General features: G+C 41.3%; 1 protein-coding gene across 5 annotated transcripts in view; it reads left to right on the top strand.

Moving 5' to 3' along the window:
- ppargc1a (peroxisome proliferator-activated receptor gamma, coactivator 1 alpha) overlaps nucleotides 1–22352 on the top strand; it is a 52731-nt gene that overhangs the window by 14732 nt on the left and 15647 nt on the right. For 2 of the 5 annotated variants that reach the window (XM_047385980.1, XM_047385982.1), the window contains exons 3-7: nucleotides 10161–10346; nucleotides 11374–11499; nucleotides 13328–13908; nucleotides 15780–15853; nucleotides 20422–21640. In XM_047385980.1, coding sequence (XP_047241936.1) covers nucleotides 10161–10346; nucleotides 11374–11499; nucleotides 13328–13908; nucleotides 15780–15853; nucleotides 20422–21640 — 2186 coding nt within the window. Of the gene's footprint in view, nucleotides 1–10160; nucleotides 10347–11373; nucleotides 11500–13327; nucleotides 13909–15530; nucleotides 15577–15779; nucleotides 15854–20421; nucleotides 21641–22352 lie in introns of all 5 variants that reach the window. The other 3 variants (XM_047385983.1, XM_047385984.1, XM_047385981.1) reach the window with 3 other exon arrangements.

The following is a 22352-nucleotide window of genomic DNA, read 5'->3' on the forward strand; positions in this document are numbered from 1 at the left end:
TCTCCTTTTAACAATGTGTGCATCCCTTTTGCCCAAAGTTCTTGTGAAGCCCTCTCTTTGTTCATCCACGAACATCCAGGAAAGAGATGGTATTTGAAGATGTGCAAGAAAAAGTGTCACGGATGTCTCCTCTCTGAATCCAGAAGCAACAAGGGACAAATTCAATGAGAATAAATTGAATAAAAAGCTGTTTAACTGACCTAAATGTGTGTAGCTAGTTCCAGAGTCAAGTGTACAAGCTGGTAAAAGTGTTGATTGAAATGGTGATGCAGAAAGAGCCCTTTATGTGTCTATTGTCTGAAAAACCATCGACCACTACATCTTGTCCACTTCATCCGGGTTTTCCTAGCATTGGCAATGCTCCGAGAAAGACATTACTTTGACAAATGAAACACCACAAACCCTCGATGAGCTTGGCAGGGCCTGAAAGGTCAGGAGCCGCATTGTGAAGGTATCTCATACGTATGTGTGTGTGGAAGTGGTGTCAGCAGCAGATAATAGCGAGAAATTCTGTTCCATTTTAGTCCGGTAGGAGATCTATGTAAATGTCAAAACCAAAATGACCAGCCTTTCTCTGTGTGTGTCCATGTGTAATTGTTTTATGGATAGCTACACTTGGCTGCTAATGACAGACTGCCATTGCGGCCACTAAATGTGGCAAAAAGAAGGACAGCAGAAACAGTCTCTGTGCTCTTTCTGTTCTATTTTTCGTCGGTTCCTCTCTGAGCTTAATCTGTCCCCCTCCCTGTGTTCTCCCGACATATTATCAGCAGTGTAACAGTCGGTTCAAAGGCCCCTTGCTTAGAAGTGCACACTCAGAGCTGCCGACCTAGGCAAATAGCTATTTGCATGCCATTAGAAAATGTGGGAGAAAAAGCAGAGGGAAGCACCATTCCTCATCCCAACTCTGCATCTAGCTGAATATTCTTTATTTGAGCCTCCAAATCTCTGCTTTTTCTCCCCCCCTCCTGCTGTGGCCGTCAGAGCGAGGCACAGTCGGAGCAATCACAGCAATCAGGGTTTCCTCATGCCAAGCCAATTGGGAAGTGGCTACCAAAACAAAGGAGTGCGTGTCCAGTCATTATGATGCTGTGTGATTGGGTTGTTGTTAGCAAATGGTTGCTTGAACCATCTGTTAAACGGCTGGAGGAGGAAAACAACAGCATCTTGGGTAAGGAGTCTAGGTAGGGAGCTTTTACTAGGACACACAACAACCTGTGAGCTTATCAGTTATTTTGATAAACTGTCTGATAACATCTTCCTTTGAAGACAACTGCAGGCATTTTATTCTGTGTTTGGGCAGAAGTTAGATCATCTTGTATAGATCTATACATACCCCCCTAATCTACTTCCATAGTTTCTTATCTCTTTAGTTCTGTCTGTGAAAAGCCACCCAAACAACTGGACCATTTTTGTCAGACAGAAAAGGCTTATGTGATTTCCAGATCTCAGTATATTGGTGGGGGACTTCAGGTGGTTTGTCACTGGTTAAATGAAAACTTGAGAGAACAGCATTGCCAACATCCCTTGAGTAGGCGTCTCAATTGGATGTGACCTGTGTCAGCAAGCGCGACAACAGTTCTCCTTCTCCCCTTGGCTCACTCTCACATCATTTTCTGCTGTCTTTTCCCCTGTCAGCTCATCTCACCATGCTGTAACAATCCCAAATGGTTCCCACAGGAAATCTCTGCACCCACATGTCCCAGTCCTCATTGACAATTCTAGTCAACACCCCAATGATTTATCGCCTGCATCAACTTCTAAACAGATGTGCACCTGGCTTTTTATGCAGTCTTCAATCCACAAAATCGATGTGAAACTGTTGAAACTTCAAATAAAATTTCATTTTTTTTACATAGAACCATTTCACCACAGATGTAATCTAAAAATACATCATTCATAATCAGTTATATAGAATCAAACGAATTGCAAAGTCGTTTCAAATTCATCCAATTCATTCAAATAATTCAATTCAGTTTATGTATATAGCTCCACATTACGTATGTCGTTCTAAGGCACTTTACAATAAAAAAAAAAAGAAAGTCTTCATTCGGATCATATAGACTGATTCCAAGTCACACACATTCCAAACAATCTAGTCAAATTCCCTTTATTATTTAATTTGGTTAAAAGGAAATCCAGCAGACTGCATAAAGTCATTGACTCCTACTAAATGAGCATGTAGTACACTGAGGAAGCAGTACTTTCTATGGGTAGGGAAAACAAAGAGAACACACAAATTTAACTGAAATAATAGTTATATGTCAATAGCTTTGGCCAGAAAAGAGACACAGTTAAACACAGAAGTACTCAGCAGCAGGTTAAAGGTAGCATTAGTTGCATTAAAGATTTATTCTGGGGAAGATCTACATCTAAACACCATCACTTGAAAGCCAGTGACTATTTCCATGAAGGTTATCCATTCTGTCAATGCAAATACACCCGTTTTCCTTAGAGTGCTGTGACTGGTGTGTCCAGAACATGTAGATCCCATCCATAGGATCATTTATTTAGGAAATTATTTTTAAATAATGAGATTCTCTATTGGCTTTAGCGTCACAAAGAAACTGCCTAGAGCCTTCAGGACACTGCTACATCTTGTGAGCCATTCACAGTTCTCACCACACCCCACACACACACACACACACGCGCGCACACACACACACACACACACACTCAGAGGAAAACTTAACAGTGTTATGTATGGTTTCATCGCTCTGTATAGGCCATAATCACCCTCTTTCCATCTCAGTAAGCTCATGCTAAATGACCAGACGTCTCTGGCGGCTGCCATGATTTGTCTCCCCGCCACGCATCATGCCATACCTCACCCCCTCCCTCCCTCCTTCCATCTCCTCCCTCCTTCCTCACTACCATATGTTGTGCCTGTGTGACCGGCCGACGTGTCAGGCCTGACTAACGCTTTAACAGCACGTCTGACGTTGATTTATTTCCTCTGAAATCAGGGGGCTGAGGGTAATAACACAGAATGACATTATTTGTTTATCAAATCCAGGGCTGCTTTTCTTGGCAGAGTAAAGATGTGATGACTTGATACTTGTGCCCTACTAGCCATACACATATATGACCCCCCTCCCCAGAATTTTTGATTGTGCTCTAATTGGAAGGTCTTGCTTGTTGTTTAACCTTTTAATTTTTGAAATCTGAAGTAACAAGAAGCAGCTGAAATAGAACTAAGAGCATGGAAAGCAAGGTCGTTTGCAAGGCATGAATTTATCCCTGTTGCACAAATTTGCGGCTAATTAAAAATGTACAGTGCCCACTGTTGTTTTGGCTCTATGTTTACGGTCATTGCTCTGCAGAAATTGAACTTTTAACCTAAAATCAAGTATTTTGCAACCTCTCAACAGTTCTTCTTGTATTCCCTTGTATTTGGTTCTGTCCAGGGGCGGACTGGCCATCAGGAGCACTGGGACATTTTCGGGTGGCCTGCAGTAGCAGGCCTGCAGTAGCGATAGGAAAAAGACAGACACCCCCCCTAACACTCTCCTTACTTTTTCTGAGGCTGTCTGACACAGCAGTGCAAAGACAACTAGGTTGCGCTCCCGACCCCAGCAGACTATGGAAAATAGAGCAAGAGAGACAGTTGAAAAGGAAAGGAGAAGCAGAAAGGGAGAGGCTAAACAGGAAAAAGTCACTGACCACTGATGCTGCAAAATGCGCTAAATTAACAATTTTGGAAAGGGAGCAGATAAGACTAAACACTAGTTGTGAAGAGTGAAAACGCTGGCATAGCCAATCCAACATAACTAGCTTAATAGGGAGGTTAATTCCACTTTGAGGAACCAAGGGGGCAACAATTGACTTAATAAAACATTTTAAAGGTACAGCAAATTTTAAAATATGTTTAACGAAAAAGATCTCGAAAAAACATTTGTTTAATTCTAAAATGTGAATTCAGATTTAGTGTTCCCTTCATAAACTCAACTAATAAATAATATAAATTTTGAAAACCGTTATTGTATTTAAACTTTTATTTAACCATGTAAAATCCCATTCAATTTAAGAAAATATTTGTTGTTAAATGAATATAGCCAATGCATAAAAATAGTCAATTAGTGAATTAGAATAGATGAGATAATGGGTGGATTTTGAATTTTCTTTACAAAGGTGATAAAAAAGCAGTGTCAGTACAGTGAGCAGCACTAGTGCTGCAAGAGCTCCTGCTGTCATGGAGGTGGTGGACAGCAGCAGTAAGGAGTCAGAGCAGGAACCTTCAGGTACAATTTAAGAGCACAAAACACACCAGCGGGGTACACTTTTATAATACTTTGTGCCTCACTCATGACGATCTGTATACAATTAACTTTATAAGCGTAGATTATTTAAAATGTTAATTTAATTTTGAAGAGCAGTCAGAAGTACTAAAGAAGAAAGAGATAGTGATGGGGAAAGACAAGGACAGCGAAAGTCATGAAAGTCAAGATAAGCCATTTGATTATTTTTCCCGTCCTCACTCCAAGGATTTGGATTTATCCAATCAGACATATCAAAGAATAATTCCAAATCATTTGTTGTATAATACCATGATTGACTGTCATATTCCTAGTGGGTTTAAAAGGGTTTATAAATGGCATACTATAACCAAACATAAATTCAGTTTCTGTGATTTGAGTACATAATATTCCACCACACCAGAAATAGATATATAGTTGATGACGTGTGCAGACGTTCATTGAAATTGTGCTCAATTTATCTCAGTACTGGTGGTTTGTGTTAATTCGCTGGTGGTGTCTTAGTATCTCTTAAGACACAAAGCTCGTATGGTATCAAATTCCAGGCCTGGATTATTGTCCCAGTCTGCCCCTGGTTCCGTCCATTTACCATCAACTGCCCAACTGTCCTGTCCCTGAATGGAAACATCCCCACAGCATGATGATGATGTAGTGTCAGTTTTCTGTGTCGTAAGGCAGACTGTGAATGGGTTTACTTTCAACAACAGCTTTCTTTTTTCAAATCTTTCATAAAGGCATTAATTTATAGAGTACATGGCTTTTAGTTATCATTTGAACAGATTCTCCCATCTGAGCTGTGGATCTCTACAGCTCCTTCAGAGTTACCATGTGGTTTCTTTCTTTGGGTCTATCACACAAAATTCCCCAAAAAACATACTGAAGTTGTAGCAAGACCAAAATGTAAAAAAAAGAAGTATATAGACTTTGCCAAGGCAATGCATAACTGAAGAAGTGACGATAAACATCAGGGAGATTCTTTACTGTCCCATCATAGCCATATCTGTCACATGTTCTGCATCTCACTCGAAGATAACAAAAGGGTGTGTGCACTCAGCAACATTTGGTATCGTTTTGCACTTTTTTAATGCATAAATGGTAGATAAACTCTGAATTTGCTCCAGAGCTTGGAATCCCCAAAAGCATGAAAAGTAAATGTAATTTTGCTATTTATCTCAGTGTTCAGAAAGCGAGTGTGCATTCAAAACATCACCTTCACCTTATGTTATCAGCTGTATGAATAGTATCTCCTAAGACACAATGCTGCACTGTAGGACCTAATAAAGAGTAAAAGGCAAGGGCAATCTCAAAGACAGCCTGCCAGATAACAAAAGGGTCTCACCTAATAATGAACAAACTAGGGTTGGCTTTCTTTTCTCTCTGATGGGGAATGTTGGGTGGTGGTGGAGGGGGTTGACGTTTTTTTCCCAGCTCTTGCCAGGGTGTTTTATGGCTAATTGAGGCATTTGGAGTAAAACTACCTCAAAATGGCACCCTTTAGAATTGGAGCAGGGTTAATATATAGTGATCCCACAATTAGCCCGGGATTGTTAAGATCTCTTTAATTCTGTAAGCTCCATTAAGCTGAGATGGCCAAGAAAGTGCTTCCACAGAGACAATTTTTCCCTCTCCGCTCTTTGTTTGTCCTTTCCTCTTTTCCTCTCAGCAGCTGCTGCTGTAGTGATCAATATGAATGGATGTCAGCTGGTTAGCATGTTATTCCGTCATTTTACTGAGGGCCAACAGCACACAACTTCTTTTAACTAATGCGAAAGAAGCAGATTAGTTATTGGTGGCAGATGGAGTTTGGTTTGAAACTGTTCGTTGTGGTCCCTAAGCTGCTATGGAAAAGCTTGCCCGCCTGGACATAGGTATTAGATCATTTTCTCTCTTGGGTAGAAACTATCACTGTGGTTTGCTCCTTACACCAGTTTCTCAAATCCCCACTTTGCCCCGCAAGTGCCTCCATGAGAGCAAAAGCGAGCGGGCTGCTGCCTGATCATCACGACTCAGGCTTTTTACAAGTGTGTCTCTCAGAATATGAGAGTCCTTTCCGAGTTATCTTTCGGGGATACATGCCGCCTGTGGGAGCCTGCAAATTTGGTGGAGGTTTTTCAAACAGGACTGAGCTCAAAGAAACATTTGAGCCAGCCACAACCTCTAAAAATTACCCAACTCCTTCTTAAAGCATGACATACTGAAGGATACGCAGCGAAGCCTTTGATGGGACTGCAATTTCTTTTGTAGAATGCAAATTTATAGGTTTAAGTAGGATGAAAGAGGTGGATAAAGCTGCACCTAAATACACAGTTGATTGGATGGTTGATGAGTATGGGCTAAACAGATGGCTGGCTCATCAAAGACCCATTTGTGATCATCTAAAATGATCCTAAATTTTTATTTCTCGCGCTAGGATGTCTGGACTAAGCCGAGGCCTGAGCCATATCAGCAGGTAATACCAGCTCGCTTAGTGCTCAGGAAATGATTTGGGAAGCGGGAGAAACGGTGAGCGCTTCAGTAGCACTACGTTCCGGCACAGTGGATTTTAAAGCTTCTTGCAAGTAATTAAACAGCATGCCACCTCATACAGAGCAATTTCCTGCAAGGCATTAGCCTGCCAATGCAGCATGGCCCCAGTATACCGTGTTATCTCTGTGAAATATGTCCTCTCTATCATTTTTTAATAATAACTGACTGTTTATGTTGTTAGAAGATTTGCTCAATGAGCTTCTGAATAATAATCTTGAGTAGCTCAGAGAACAGGAAAGATGTGTGTCTAATTTAGCCTGGCTTCTTATTAGTACATGTACCTTTGTATTAGTGCAGCTTTGTAAGGTTGAAATTTTGTGTCTGAGAAGCTGCTGCCCAACCTTTCCCCGTGGCGTAACAATGGCTACAAATCGTCACAAGTGACGATAATCCTGCAAAAAGGGATTTGTTCCTGTACGGCTGACAACAGAAAGTCCCACGGCAAAATTACTGTGTGTCTTTCCACCCTCTTGAGGTCCCCCGCACGGGCTTTTGTGGCCCGGAAATTTGCACTCGTTAAAAACAGCACAGGGCAATGCACGCACGTGAACACACTGACCCTACTTTCAAACAAGCTCCACTCATGTCCTTCTTAATCGGAAACTGCATTTGCACATTTTCTCTTGTTTTTATTAGTCTCCATGCACTCTGATAAGAGTCAGTTTCAAATTAATCAGTTCATCAATCTAAGCTGAAAAATTAAACTGATGTTAGATGTTAAAGTCAGTTGCACCGGGCGGATGGGTGTAGGGGAGCAGTAGCCATCAATATGAATCTCTAAGCGAACACCACCCCCGTCCACCCCACTCCTTTGGTCCAGTGCAAGCCAGACATTATTATAATCTGTCAATACCAGTTTTAGCCTATTCGAATTTAACTTTAAGAACTCTAATTAACAGCATTGAAATTGCTTATTTCTAGCCTTTCAGTAATTATTATTTATAGTAGGACAAGCAGGATCCCACCATGAGATTAACTTATTTTAAACAGACTCATGTAAAATATTTGGAATTGACATTTTAAGCTGTCTTTAGCATCTTATATAAGGGATTAGCACTACTTACTGCAAATATCAGTCTTTGTGTGCATTCCCAGTTTTTAACCATAACAAGGACTACTTCAGCAAATTATAAGGTTTTCAACTGTCACCAAACTGATAGACATTGTAAATGAGTAATACAACAAGACAGGGACTTTTTCAGTTTTTGTGCTTTTCCAAAAAGACATAAACAAAACACAAATGATATCCATTGAAACTGATTGATTGAGAAATGTGGTTCATTGCACTTTAAATTTTCCCTAATAAGTCAAAGTTGTCTTGTTCCAAGTTAAAAAAATAGACAGAAATTCCCCTGAACTCGAGTTCAGAGTAGGAAAGTTGGATTGTTTCTCTCCAACACCGATTTCAAAATCCAACATGGCTATTTTGAGTGTAAAATGTAGTAATAACAGAAATCGTGAACTGTTTATTTGCACTTCTGGCAGTATGTATGTCCTTAAATCATTCACACAAATAGTACTGTAAAATATTTTCTGGCATAACTGTTGTTTCTTTGATGTTTAAATACATAAAATGCAAAAAACAACATTGTTGCATAATATTCTTCTTCTTCTTACCATTATTGCAGATGAACTACAGCAACATTTAATTTCCCTTTGGGAGTATTTTTAAATTTGAATTGAATTAAATTGTTATTAGCTGGTATTGCTAACAGTAGTTAGCATATCACTGAGCACAACAATTAGCAATTCCACTGGTTTTCCAAACTTGCAGCTGGAACATTTGTTGGGATGTGGTTTAATTTACAGATCCAAAGTCCAGCATGAAGTAGCCATGATCTTGTCTTCTTAGTTCACGGTTGTTTGCTTTAGTATACACTGGTATTTCTCAAATATTCTCCACTGAATTCCTTATTTTAGTACTTTCTGTTTAATGTGAATATCATTGTGCTTAAATATTTTTTCTTTCGCTCTTTGGTTACCTTTTAAATCTGTGTACTACTAAAGGCTTTTGGCCAAGTAGCAGCTGTATTTGAAAACGTTTGAGAACCTTGGCCCCTTACCTTACCTCAGAGATTTTTGAAAAGGGGCCAGCATGTCCAAATCCAGCATTTCCCAAGACAGACAGAGGTTCACAGTAATATGTTACTGATGTCAGCTTGGGGTCAGTTTGACTAAACTGCCCAATAAAGGTACAAACTGATTTCCTTAAGCATACATCTCCTTTTCATACCCAAAGCAGCCTGGTACAAAACAATAAAACTTCAAAGATAAAAAATGGCGAACAAGCAAAATGACCAGCAGACCCCAAAGTCTTGCTCTCTGTTGTAGCACCCAGAATTAATGACCCCAAGTCCACTTAATTTTTAAAAGCCTCTTACAACTATTGTGCTTCCTTTGCCTTTTTAAAAAAAAAAACACTGATTCTCAAAGTGGCTAACTTTGAGTAATCTTCCAGCAGTGACAACTTCCACACTTAAGAGTGTGTGATTTTGGAAGACCTGGGAGCACTTTGTTATGGTGGATTCACTAATCAGGAATGTAGTGGATTTCTGAGTTTTCAGAAATCCAGCCTATTTCTCTGTTATTCTCTAGTGGCAACATTTATGTATTTATTTAATTACTTGTTCAATTATTTATTTACTTATTTATGCTTATGTCATTTGTTTTGTTCTTTATACCAAGGCACTCATCAATGATAATTCCCCAGACCCCCATTCATAATGGTAATATTATAAAAAGCTTTAAATTCTGTTGGCTTTCAGTTTTGGTGAGACACCCATGTTTATCAGGGTCCCCCATCTGGGAAACATTCTGGAAACACCCCTGGTCAAAGTAGATCAGAGTGGCAATAACAAGCTTTCTTTTTCAAGAAACACTGGTGATAAATTACTTGAATGAATATCAACTGTCAAGACATTTCAAACATATCCTGTTTGTTTAGTATTAGACGACTGCTTTCACACATCTTGGTGGTTGTCCAATTCTGTTTTTCTAGAAAGAGTAGAGACAACTTCTGCTCTTTCCTTTACTGCATTAAAAATCTCTGTAGCAGAACCACCTCCCTGTCTTCTTTCAGTTAGTCCCAGTAAAGGTTTTCCTTTTGGACATAATATTTGGGTCCAGTAAGCTGCATGTTTAAAATATGAGGACACACTTGAACTACATGCACGCAGGGAGATTTGTTGCTCTGAATCCTGCCAGAATAAAGCAGCTGTTGCAAAAGATATTAACAATGAAAGTCAAAGTGTATGCAAGCGCTGCCTTTACCCCATTCTAAAGAAAGAAATAGATGCAACTTCTCTTGACTAACATGCCCTATATTTCTTGTCTTTTTCTGTTTTGTCCCTGCCTTCTTCCTTTTCCCCCTTTTCTAAGAAGATAGATGAAGAAAATGAGGCCAACTTGCTGGCAGTGCTTACAGAGACCCTGGACAGCATCCCGGTGGATGAGGACGGACTGCCTTCGTTTGAGGCCCTGGCAGATGGGGACGTGACCAATGCCAGTGACCGGAGCTGTCCCTCCTCCCCAGACGCCTCACCTCACACCCCAGAGCCTTCTTTGGTAACACCATCTTCAGCTTGTTTTCATCCTGGAGTGCACTTTTCCCTATTATATTATTTTGAATAGCAGGGTTCTTACATAGCCCTGAAATAGTCTGGGAATGTTAGGAATTTGATTGAGTTGTTTCCAGGTCAGGATAAGTACTGGAAACAGAGTAAATACAAATGTTTATATTTCCAGGCTTTATTCCTTCTTCCATTGGTAACACTATTTACATTTTGCTAGGACACTTCAGACACCAGGTAGGACATTTTAAAATGTCTGGTCACCAAAAGTGGTTATTTGTCTCTTAGGACAGCTGTTAAAAATGCACTTAGTGATCTGATCACTGTAGTTCACTGTACATATGTGCTGTGAAGAGAACAAATAATGGGCTAGAGGGTTTGCCACTCAGTGCTAATTTTATAATAATGCTACTGTGGTGGCTATTATGCACTCTATGACTCGGGCTAACAGTGGCTGACACTGCTACAGGCCCAGAAGTGAAGTAGTTAGATAAATAAGTGCAGTCAGACGTTGGTCCCATGTTGTCTTTTTCTAAATAATCCTCAAACCTGCTTCTGCTTGGGAAAAATAACAAACCTCTCAATATGAAGAAATAATATCTGTCCTGTTATTTGTACTCATGACCAGCTTTTTATGTGTTTGACCAAAAACGTTATGTTATTTTATGTTATAGTTCATCTTATTCCATGCTCGTGCCCTTCCAGATGACCTTTAGCTAAATGCCTAGGTGTGTTTATTCAATCACATTAGAGCAGTTTCTGGGCGAGAAAGGAAAAGTACTCTGTTGTTGTTATGTCAAATGCTATAAACTCCTTACAACTATCTGGGCTTTTAAATGTGTCATAAACATTATCTTTTTTTTATTTGTTCAACATAACATCAATCTACTGATTGCACATTTATTGGACCCAGGCTGTGTAATTGAAAGGGAAATGGTCATTTGCATAAAATGCTGTCTGCCTCTGTCTCTCTCTTTATCCTTCCTCTCCCTTTTTCTGGTCTCGTTTGGGTCCATTTGCAGCTGAAGAAGCTCCTTCTGGCGCCGGCAAATTCCCAGATCAGCTATAATCAATACACAGGTGGCAAGGCACAGAACCATGCAGCCAGCAGCAACCACCGGATCAGACCACCACCTGCCGTCGTCAAGGTGGGGACATACACACATATGCAAACACGCACACATCTAATCCAAGTATCGGCTTGCTGCCGTTTTTCTCTTCCAGACTTGTACACAACATATTTGTTCCTGTCGTGGATTTTGCTCTCTCTCTGTCCCTTTCACATATTTTCTGTTTCGATGGCCACTTTAGAAGATGTTAGGCTACTGGTTTAGCAGCCTGCTATCCCAAGGGGCCAGGCTCATAATGAAAACAAGCTGATTGCTGTTGGGCTTTCCAGGCGAGGCATCAGTGCTGTTGACTCATTAGTTCTTACACTTATACGCTTTGGTATAGTGCCTGTTAAAAAAAGAAAAGAAAAACTACAGGCACTCTTGTGAGACTGATGTCTTGCGACGACAGGATAAAAAAAAATCTAAGTCATTAGATGATCTCAAAGCACTTTATTTTTGTTTGACTATAAAGTCGGGGCTAATTTGGAGTCTATTTTAATTAGCAGAATTATTATAATGTTGTGGAGGAGAATGAAACACAAAATTAATTTAGCTTTTGTTGGTTTCACTTTCATGTCTGAGTCTAACAAATGAAAAACATATAGCATCTGTTTGCTTTCACTTCGCAAACAAATAAAAACATCAAAAAATATATATCTAAAATCTAAAATGTTTTGTGCTTAAAATGTGCAAAACAGTAAAAAAAATAAACATATTCATTAGTTCATATTGTGTGGTAAACAAATTGCAGATTAATTTGTGTGTGATCTGTGGACTATAATCGCACATCGACTGAGTCAAACTTCTTTATTTGAGTCTATTGCCTTTGAGTCATCTGTTTCTGGAGCAGAGTGGATGAGGACTCCCGGAGGACATGGTGTGGCGTGGTGATGCTTGGGAGGCGGGCACCAATTAGGATGATGGGCAGAAAGGCCTCCCACCATCACCTTAGAGACTTGTGGGCCACTACTGCACTCCAGTTGTTTAAGTCACTTGTCAGTCTCGCTGTGGCCCCATCTCTTTTCTGCCAAATAGAGTGCTGATCGTACACTATGTTACAGAAGTATTCATACACATTGAACATTTTTACACATTACATCCCTAGACTTCAAAGTTTTTTTTACTGGGATTTTATGCGATAGACCAACACAAAGTGAGAAGAAGGTACATTTTTAAAGAAAATTTAAAGAGGTCAAATTTACAGTTTTTAACAAGCTATGTAGGGAGCACAGCAAACATACTGAAGAAAGCGTTTTGGTCAGAGAAGACCAAAATTGAACTTGGTGTAAAACTAACATGTTATAATAAACAATAATAATACGCTGTATTTATATAGCACCCTTCACAGATAAAAATCACAAAGTGCTTTACAGAAACCAAGTAAAGTATAAATATAAAACAGAGAAAGTAAGTTTAGGGTGTTCCATCACCCTGAACACATCATCTCTGCCATAGTTGTGATTAGCATCATACTGTAGGGATGTTGTTTTTTTTTCTTCAGGTGTAGGGAAGCTGGTCACGCTGGCAAATGAATGGAGCTATAAAAAAATGGGGCTGAATCTTCTGACTTGTATTTGTAACTGAAGCAAAGGTTGGTTCTGCAAAGGATTGACTCTGGGTTTTGAACGCAAATGCATAGCATGTTTCTTCCATTGCACAATTATGTGCCTCTTTGTGCATGTCTGTCACAAATAACCTGAATTAAATACAATGTAGTTTGTGTTTGTGACGTGATAAATTGGTAAAAAGATCAGGGAATGTAAATACTTTTGCAAGGCACTGTAAAATGTGGGTCAGCAACAGTCTGTAACAATAACAATGGACAAACTTAGTAACTGTCTTTCTTTATTCCTGTTTTGCTCAGACGGAGAGCCCCTGGAACAACAAAGCGAGAGGGGGCTCCAGCCAGCAGAACCGCCCGGTGAGGCGACCTTGCACTGAGCTTCTCAAATACCTAACAGCCACTGATGACATCCTGCTCCACACCAAAGCCAGCGATGCCAAGAACGCCTGGGGGGGTCCTAGTGGCAGGGACAAGAGTAGCCTGGGTCTCAGTGCCTCATCGTCGTCTTCGTCGCCATCCTCTTCATCCACCTCCTCGTTCTCTTCCCTGTCTTCCACTTCTTCCTCCTCTTCGTCCACCACCTCCAAGAAGAAGTCAGCTGTGCCATCTCAACAGCAGCAGCAGCAGTCGCCGCAGCAGCATCACCAGCGAGGTGAGAGCCGGGCTGCAGGCGAGTGTATTGTGGCTGGTCATGGGGCTGGGAAGTGGCAGCGTTGCTCTCACGATGACGGGGTTGAGGATTCAGAGGGTGCCTCTGTCACTGTTGGTCGCAGAACTGACCCCTGCGGCCATGCCCGCCCCAAACTGGAGCACGGGCCGCCCAATGAAGAAGGAAGGCCGCCAGGCGATGTTGGCCGCCTGGCCGCCGCTAGGTTCATTAGGTATATGCACTCTTATTCCCTCCCTCCCCGAGAGGTGAGTCACAGCTGTGAGCATTGCCGTGAGGCTGCAGGCACCACTCAGGCTAGGCAAGGCTTTGGCAGACAAGGCTGTAGCAGCAGTGGCGGTGCCAGCAGTGTGCCGCACAGGCACATCACGGTGACAATTCAGAAAAGAGACGTGAAGCCGGGACACCCTTTACTTAGCCAGCTGCTCACCACCAAACAGAGGCCCACTCAGTTTCTGGCCCTTCTACGCCCACTCTCAATCACCCCTTCAGGTAGTGTTAGAAGCAAATCAGCAGGTAAGAGGTCTAAGAGCCCAGCAAAGCGTTTGTTCAAGGCACAGCCGAAGGAGGTCAGAGATATCTCTACTTTTATAAACCAGGCTGAAGAGTCTGATTCAGGACCCCCATTTTCATCCATTACCTTAGGCCTACAGAGCTGGGTTAGTCAGCCAGATCCAGGGCTAGATTTGGGCTTTGGACAAGAGCCGGGGTGGCCAAATCAGGGAGGCTTTGGGGAGGATGTTGACCACGATGATAAAGGGGATGGTGGTGTTGATGATAATGATAACCAAGTCATAGGCAGCCCTGCTGTGGTGGTTTCTCAGGCCCCACCCAGCCCTTTCCTCCCAGATACTAGCATTGCAGAGTCCTCCCCTCCCTGCATCATACAAGGGCAAGGGCCCCCACACAGACAGGCACTCAGCGAGCACCCCGATGACCAGGGCAGCCTGTTGTTAGGTAATCATGACTGCATCCCCCCTCCTTCCCCCACCTCTGGCCTTATGATCTCTTGCTCTTTCTTCTCCTTCTGCTGCTCTAACCACTTCCAAGTTTGATTTCACAACTAACCTGGTGTCTAATTTGAATCTAACAGATGACACACACCAATGACAGTAAAACAGCCTGCTCGCCAATGCTTTTGCTAGTCCCGGAGGCATTTTAGGGAGAAAAAAATGGGAGAAGGGGTGAGCCTTGTCATGCTGCTGTACATCCTATTTTTACAAAGTCAGTTCTTGAACTACCTTTGGCTGATTGAGCTGAGCGTGCTGCAAATGTACATTTAGGCTCAAATATCGGGGCGCTGCCGTTTAGCTTCGTGCCACCAAAGCCACATTCTCTTAGCTGGAGCACAAGTCGGCCAAAGCCTCGGGCAACTGCACAAGCTTCCTTGACTCTCCTTTCTTTTCTTCTGTTTTTCCCCTCCTCTGCTGTTGGTGCATGTGATCATGACTTTTATTTTTCTTATCCAGGGAGGGGCTCACTCAGTGTTACGTGTTTTGTTTGTAGCATTGTCTCTGTATGCTTTTTACTCCATTATGATTTGTTTGTTGTCGAATGCGTTATGTTTGTGTGTAGACGCCATCACTCCATCCTGCCTCACAGAGTAAACAGTTTATTAATATATATGGATATATGTCCAAAGAGAGTAAACTGTTAAAATGGGGTCAGTTTAAAAAGTATAATATCAGTAGAAGCAGCGATGGGTGTTCTTTATAGTAACAATTGTATTTGTATCACCAATTTGAGATTAAATGTTGCAGAATATGGACCTTGTCTCTTCTGCCATGATTGTGATACCTAAATCAATAATTACCCATGCTCCTCTGTGTTCTGCAGCCAAACCAACCACCTTGCCACTTCCTTTGACCCCAGAGTCTCCAAAGTAAGTGTGTGAAGTTTTTCCACATTGTTCTAGGCTAAAAAGCAGCAACAAACTAGAGCACAAAGACAAAGCCAAAAGAAGTTCTATAAATTAGAATTCAAACTGAGGCAGTTTTGTGACTCATTTCCATTTCTTAGATCACAGAAAGCTTCAAAGTCTGTCATCTGTGGTGTTAAATTATTGGGGGGTTTTTTGTCTTCCAGTGACCACAAAGGATCACCCTTTGAGAACAAAACCATTGAACGCACATTAAGCGTGGAGATTGCTGGAACCCCAGGTGAGCAACCTTTTCTGCCCACCTAAAACCAATCTACCTAAAAATATTAAATAAATAAAAAACTGATTTGAGCATTAATTCTCACTGTGTATCTTTTAGATAGGTATGGGTTAATTCTAGCTTTCCCCTGTATCTTTGATCACTCTGACACAGTTTAAAGTTCAAGGTGAGAGATAAATGTCTTTTTATAGGCACAGGCATTGACTGGCTCTCAAATTACTGCATGATTTATTAGCAAAAATCTACCGTCCCAATTTTTTTTTTTATCTTAAGGGTTTATAAGCTATAATATTGCTTTGAATACAGCAGTCCTGTTCTAAAGTGCTTTGCAAAACTATTCATAACCCAATAAAGTTTTCACATCACGTCACATTACAGCCATAAACTTTAACATGTTTTATAGGGATTTCATGTGAAAGACCAACACAAAGTAGTGCATAACTGTAAAGTGGAAACAAAATGATATATGGTTTCAAAATGTCTTTTTATAGATAAAAATATGGAGTCTTTGGCGTGAATTTGTATTTAGCCATCTTAACTTTGGTACCCAGAGACAATATCCAGTACAATTCAATCTAATGTGTAATTCAATCTCAGTAAAAGGCCTGAGAGGTTTGTTAGAGAACATTAGTGAGCAAACAATATCATGAAAACCAAGGAGCACAGCAGACGGATCAGGGAGAAAGTTGGGCACTGTTCAATCTTCTCCTCAAAATAGAAAGAGTATAGCACAGCTGCAAACCTACCAAGACATGACTGTCAACCTAAACTGACAGGCCAGGCAAGAAGATCACTAACCTGGGAAGCAGCAAACTTGGATAACTTGAATAAGATAAAGAGATCCACAGCACAAGTTAGAGAATCTGTCAATAGGACAACTTTTAGTTGTGCAAGAGTGGCAAGAAGAAAGCCATTGCTGAAAGACAGCCAAAGAAAGTCAGTTTGCCACAAGCCATGTGCACAGCAAACATGTTGAAGAACAATCTGGTCAGAGGAGACACAAATTTAACTTTTTGTGTTAGAATAACCCAGTCAAAGTCAAGATCTATCTTAAACTGAATACCTGCGGCAAGACTTGCAAACTGATGTTCACAGATGTTCTCTGTCCAATCCGACTGATCTTGAGCTATTAGGAAAAGAAAAGCAAACATTCCAGTCTCTAGATTTGTAAAGCAGGTAGAGACGTATCTCAGAGAACTTGCGGGTGTAACTGAAGAAAAAGTGTTCAAGAATGGTTAATGAGGTTGAATGTCAAGGTTTAAAAACATTTGTTTAAAGAAATGTGTATCAGTTTCCTTTTAGCTCACAAATAGTGTACTAGTCTGTGTCGGTATGTCACATAAAGTCCCTTTAAATATATTGAAGTTTGTGACTGTAACATGTCAAAATATCAAAAAGGTTCAAGGGGTGTAAATTATTTAGCAAAACACAGCACCAAGTTGGAAATTGAAATGGATGTGGAATATATTAAGCCGTCTTCTTCAACAAGCAGACTGTTGAAAAGGCTGATATGGGAGTCATTTCCAATGTCTAGGGTTCTTTTGTGCTTTTAGAGGACATTTATGTCTCATTGCTGGCAGCGTTGTTTGGCATCATTCAGTTGTGATGAAATCAAAGTAATGCTGCCAAGCTGGGAGTCATTCATTTCTTTATCTGGTCGTTAAAACTATATTAGTAACAACCACACAATTATTTGAGATTAATTATTAATTAATTATGAATTATCCAACGTCAGTAAAAATAAAAAGGACTGCCCTTTAGCCTCTAATACTGATCCTCTGAGTATTCGTTTACCAGCAGGGGAAGTGAACTTTGTATTTACCTCATGTGTGTCCATTGGACCATCTACTTGTAGGGGACAGTAATTTAAAGCCGCCAAGAGGTCTTTGTTTCTGGCCTTGGTTAAAGTGTTGTTTAACCCTTTTGTGTAGATAAGCTTTCAGGGTCAAATGTGATACCCGTGGAGAGCTAAATGGAGGGAAAGAGCGGCAGTCTTTAAGCTCTGGCAGCAATCAAGCTCAGTTAATATTTCCTCAAATTTCTTTGCACGTGGGCAAATCTGTTGAACCGTGGCCAAATACGGTCATATGGTCATTGCATTCCACACATGTTTCATAGCCACAATTAAAATAAAGCCCTTCACCTGACTCTCTTTTAAAGTCCCGTGCAAATTTTCAGATTGAATATTAGCAGGAAAAGTCATTAGTCCGGAAAGCTCAGGGTTACTGAGACCCGTTTCATAGTTAGAGATTAGCTGGTGTATGAGACAGATGGATGTAGATCCCAGTGAAGCACAAGTGTAAGCTCTTACATGTGCCGTTCAGATTTAGAGTAGCATTCCACCACAATAGAGATAATGGTGGTGTCACAGATAATCAAATGGAGGTTAGATGACTGCATGCTTCCACTTTCACAGAAGGACAACCATGCATTGATGAAATATTAATAGAACTACTAAAAAAGTTTATGTAGTGATGTGTATGTAGCACATCAAATAAAAACATTTGCAGTCACCCCGTTTGCTTGACCCTTCTCAGAGAGCTACTCTGAAGGCCAGGAAACAGCAGTAAGGCCCCCCTAGGACCTTAGTTTTGAGGTCTAATATCATCCAAGCTAATTTATTTACTCCGTTATGCCGTGTTTTTTTTTATTACTGTATCAAATGACACAGAGATTCTCTCTCTGTTGCTATTTGCTTAGCTTACTTCAGGATTAACCCTTTAAGCCTGGAGTTGGCGTCAGCTCTGTGGTATCCTTGCGATTCACGGCTTTCTCGCCGGTCTCGCTCACTTATTCTATAATTTCCTTGCCACTCTCTGCATGATTGGTGTTTGTGTCCCACAGATCATCCATCAGTAGCAGGTTTGACTGAGAGGCACATATTTGTCTAACTCTGATTTATTTCTGGCACCTTATTGCTAATGGCTCCAGGTTTATGATCCTATGCAGAAATTGGTTTGGACAGATGGTGCTTCATTGGTGAACCAGAAGTTTTTCAGGCATTCTCTAAAGCCCACTCTCTGTTCTCCCTACAGTGTCTTGCATAAGCATTCAGAATCATGAAACTGTTTTATATTTTGAGTCAAAACCACAAACTTTAATGCATTTTGGGGGACATTTTAAGTGATAAAAAAAGTTGGGCGGTAGAAGAAAACGGATGCAAGTTTTTTTTTAAATTGTATAAATATTCAACCCAGGTTTACAGATTCTGTTGTTCCAAACTGACTGAGCTTGAACTGTTATGCAGTGAAGAATGGGGAAACATTTTATTATGTAGATCATCATGTATGAATCCAATCTCCATTGGACAAAATAGAGGGGTAGGATGAAAGACCTATCAAGGGCATGGATGCTTGCAGTCCTAAATTATATATAGACATTGAAGGAGTTGATAGTTTCTTGGCTCATGCATCCCAAACACAGCATGTTACTTTAGAAACATACTCATTTTTGTCTCTGGTGTCTACCTTCTCTTTACCAAGACATCTGACTGGTGCATGTTTTAACACAGGATTTGATGCTAATAGCTGTTATTTGATAGGGATTCACTGGCAGGGGAAGAAGGGCGTGCGTTATAGGAATGGCAAACAAAGAGGGGTGGAGAGAGTGTAGGTGTTTCAAAGTGCCTGAGTTTGACTCCATTGAGAGTCTGTTAGTGACAAGTGCGCCTGTGTGTGTGGGCACATTTGTTCTGTGTGAGACAGAAACAGGGGAAGATGAAGAATGACAGAGAATGGAGGGAAATGGAGTTTGATCCAGCGGAAGATGGCAGACACAAGGAAGACGGAAAATACTGAGTTGGGGAACGAAGGAGACTAAAAAAGGAGGCGGGAATGAGGAGAATGAAAGTGATGGCAGTGTCTGTTTGTGCGAGTGCAGTAACAAAGCTATAAAGTGGGCTCATCTCAGGACTTCTCATATAACTGCCATCTGCCTGGTTGTAAATCTGTAGGAAGAAAAGAGGAGTGATGGGGGAATGTTGGGTATAAGCAGTAGAAAAGAATGTCAACCCAACCATCACTTCTTCAATTGCTTCAGTGACATAGCATCTTGCCATTTGGACATCTCCAAGAATGCCAAACTGTGCATAAAAGAAAGAGATGTTCATTGTCCTCCAAACTGTGTTGAAGGATAATCTTGAAACATGTGTAACATCATTTTACTGAGGGATAATTTTGACTTCTATGACTTTTGTATGGGCTTTTTTATATTTTCCATTAGATGCATTAAATTTCTTCTGGGGAGGATTGTTTTTTTTTTTTCATGAAAATGGATATTTTCAAGGTCGGAGACAAGGAGAATGGCAAGACATCCATATTAAGTTACACCGAGCATTACATTAATCTGTCAAGATTGCAATAAAATAGGATTAGACCAAGTGAAAGTGAATATTTTAATCAGACATGTATCTGTGTCCACTGTCCATAAACTGACCTGGGAGTTTATAGATGAGTGAAGGATGAACGGAGGGAGGTGGGGGGATTCTTGGTGCCTTGTGAGGATTATAATTTGATTTGCATTTCATTACACCCACCCAACCACTCTGTCTGTCTTTCTTGCCCGCTCAGGTCTGACACCACCTACCACGCCCCCACACAAAGCCAGTCAAGAGAATCCTTTCAAAGCATCTCTGAAAACTAAGTTGTCCTCGTGTTGCTCCTCGGCCTTGACGTGCAAAAGAGCCAGGCTGAGTGAGTTGGGTGCCGGCGCTTTGGCCCCGGCCCCAGGTGCCTCAGCCGGGGGCCCTGCTAGAAAGGGTCCCGAACAGACTGAGCTCTATGCGCAGCTAAGCAAAGCATCCACCGCCCTCCCTTACGCCATTGCTCAATGTGTGCTGGGGGGGGGCCTCGAGGGGCACTTCAGCACAGGCAACAATAAGCGGGCCACTGGGCGGGATGGCCACAGCGACCATGACTATTGCCAGGCATTGGCTGCTGGTAAGAAGGATGGGGGCAAAGCCACTGTTTCCATGGCTGCATCTATGGAAATGACATTCACCCCAGGTGCAACCTCCACTGGCAAGGTGGAGAACAGGCTCATCGAATGTATGGACTCAGCCATGTCAATATCGCTTTTATCATCTTCTTGTTCTACATCATTATCCTCACTTAGTCATTTGACTAAAGAGCAGAATTTTGTCCCTGTGAATGGAGACACTTGCCATGTCAGGGACTTAGGGGAGTGTACCCTTCCGCAAACCACACAGATCCTCACACAGGGGGCAACTGCTATTAGGGACCAACTGCAACTTTCTCCCATCAACCGGAAGCCCCTGTGTGACCAGGAAATCAGAGCAGAACTCAACAAGCACTTTGGCCCTCCCCTACAAGCCCTCTATACTCAGGGTGAGCAGGAGAGAGATAAAAGCAGTAAACCAAACAAGCCTACAACCCCCCAGTCCCCTGAGGGGGGAGAGAATGACTTTTACCCCCAGAGGCTATCCGGTTCCAGCTACCTGCACCCAGGGTTTCTGTCCTTCCATGACGAGCTGGAGCTGAACGAGGGTTGTGAGAGTTGCTTCGTCTTTCCATGGGAGGGCACCCCTCTGGACCTACTCTTTGATTGCTCTCCCCAGTCTCCCTCTTGTTCCCCACCATCCACTTGCTCCCCTTCACGAGGATCTGTCTCCCCACCGTCTTCCCTTCTCCTGTCACCTGGCCGACCGTTCTGCTGGACCGGCAGTGGGTCTCGCTCCCGCTCTCGGTCCCACTCCGGCTCCCGCAGCTCCTCATCACGATACTGCAGGCGCTCTCTATCCAGCTCACCAGACAGACGTCCCTCCTCTTGGTAAGTTGTTTTTTCATTTTTTGTAGGAAATCTTTTTAAAAGTAAAAATAATATTTAGAAGACTTGTCTTTTTAACTTGCTGAAGGAAAAGTACTGGCGGCCCTTATCCAGGGCTGTGAGCATGGAAAATAGCTCTGCAGGTTAACCAGTACAAAGTTGACATTCCAAGATCCAGGATGTTTTGTTTGTCAATTTGATATCTGAAAGTAAATATCTACAAATACTGACAGTTTTTAATGCAGAATGCTTTTACTTGCACATTGCGAGTTGTTTATTGTAGTGGTGTGGCATAATCAAATTTTAAGAAAACTAGGGTATCTGCAGGTACTTAAAAAGCATTAAATAGTCTCACAATTTATATCATTATTAAGTTGTTTTATTTTCTATACTGTTCTTTTAATTACCTTTATTTAGGTCTTAGACTTGAACACTTGTAAATTTGTTGCTTTTTCATCGTTTTTAGTTTTTTTACTTTCTTCCATGTTTAGGGGTTCTGGCTTATGAACTATCTTTACCCTTGAATCACTGTTGTATCACTTATTGTAGTTTCTTTTGAGAATTAAAAACAAAATTACCTGAGGAAAGATTACAGATTTCGTTTTTGTATAAATACAGCGATTCATTAAAACTATTGTATTTTTATTTAAGATTAAAGAGAATCTCATACTAGCTCATTCATACTGCAAAGTAAAATTAGCCAAAATTTGACCTG

Source organism: Girardinichthys multiradiatus, chromosome 14 (genome assembly GCF_021462225.1).
Source record: "Girardinichthys multiradiatus isolate DD_20200921_A chromosome 14, DD_fGirMul_XY1, whole genome shotgun sequence".
In the NCBI taxonomy this organism is placed as follows: Eukaryota; Metazoa; Chordata; class Actinopteri; order Cyprinodontiformes; family Goodeidae; genus Girardinichthys; species Girardinichthys multiradiatus.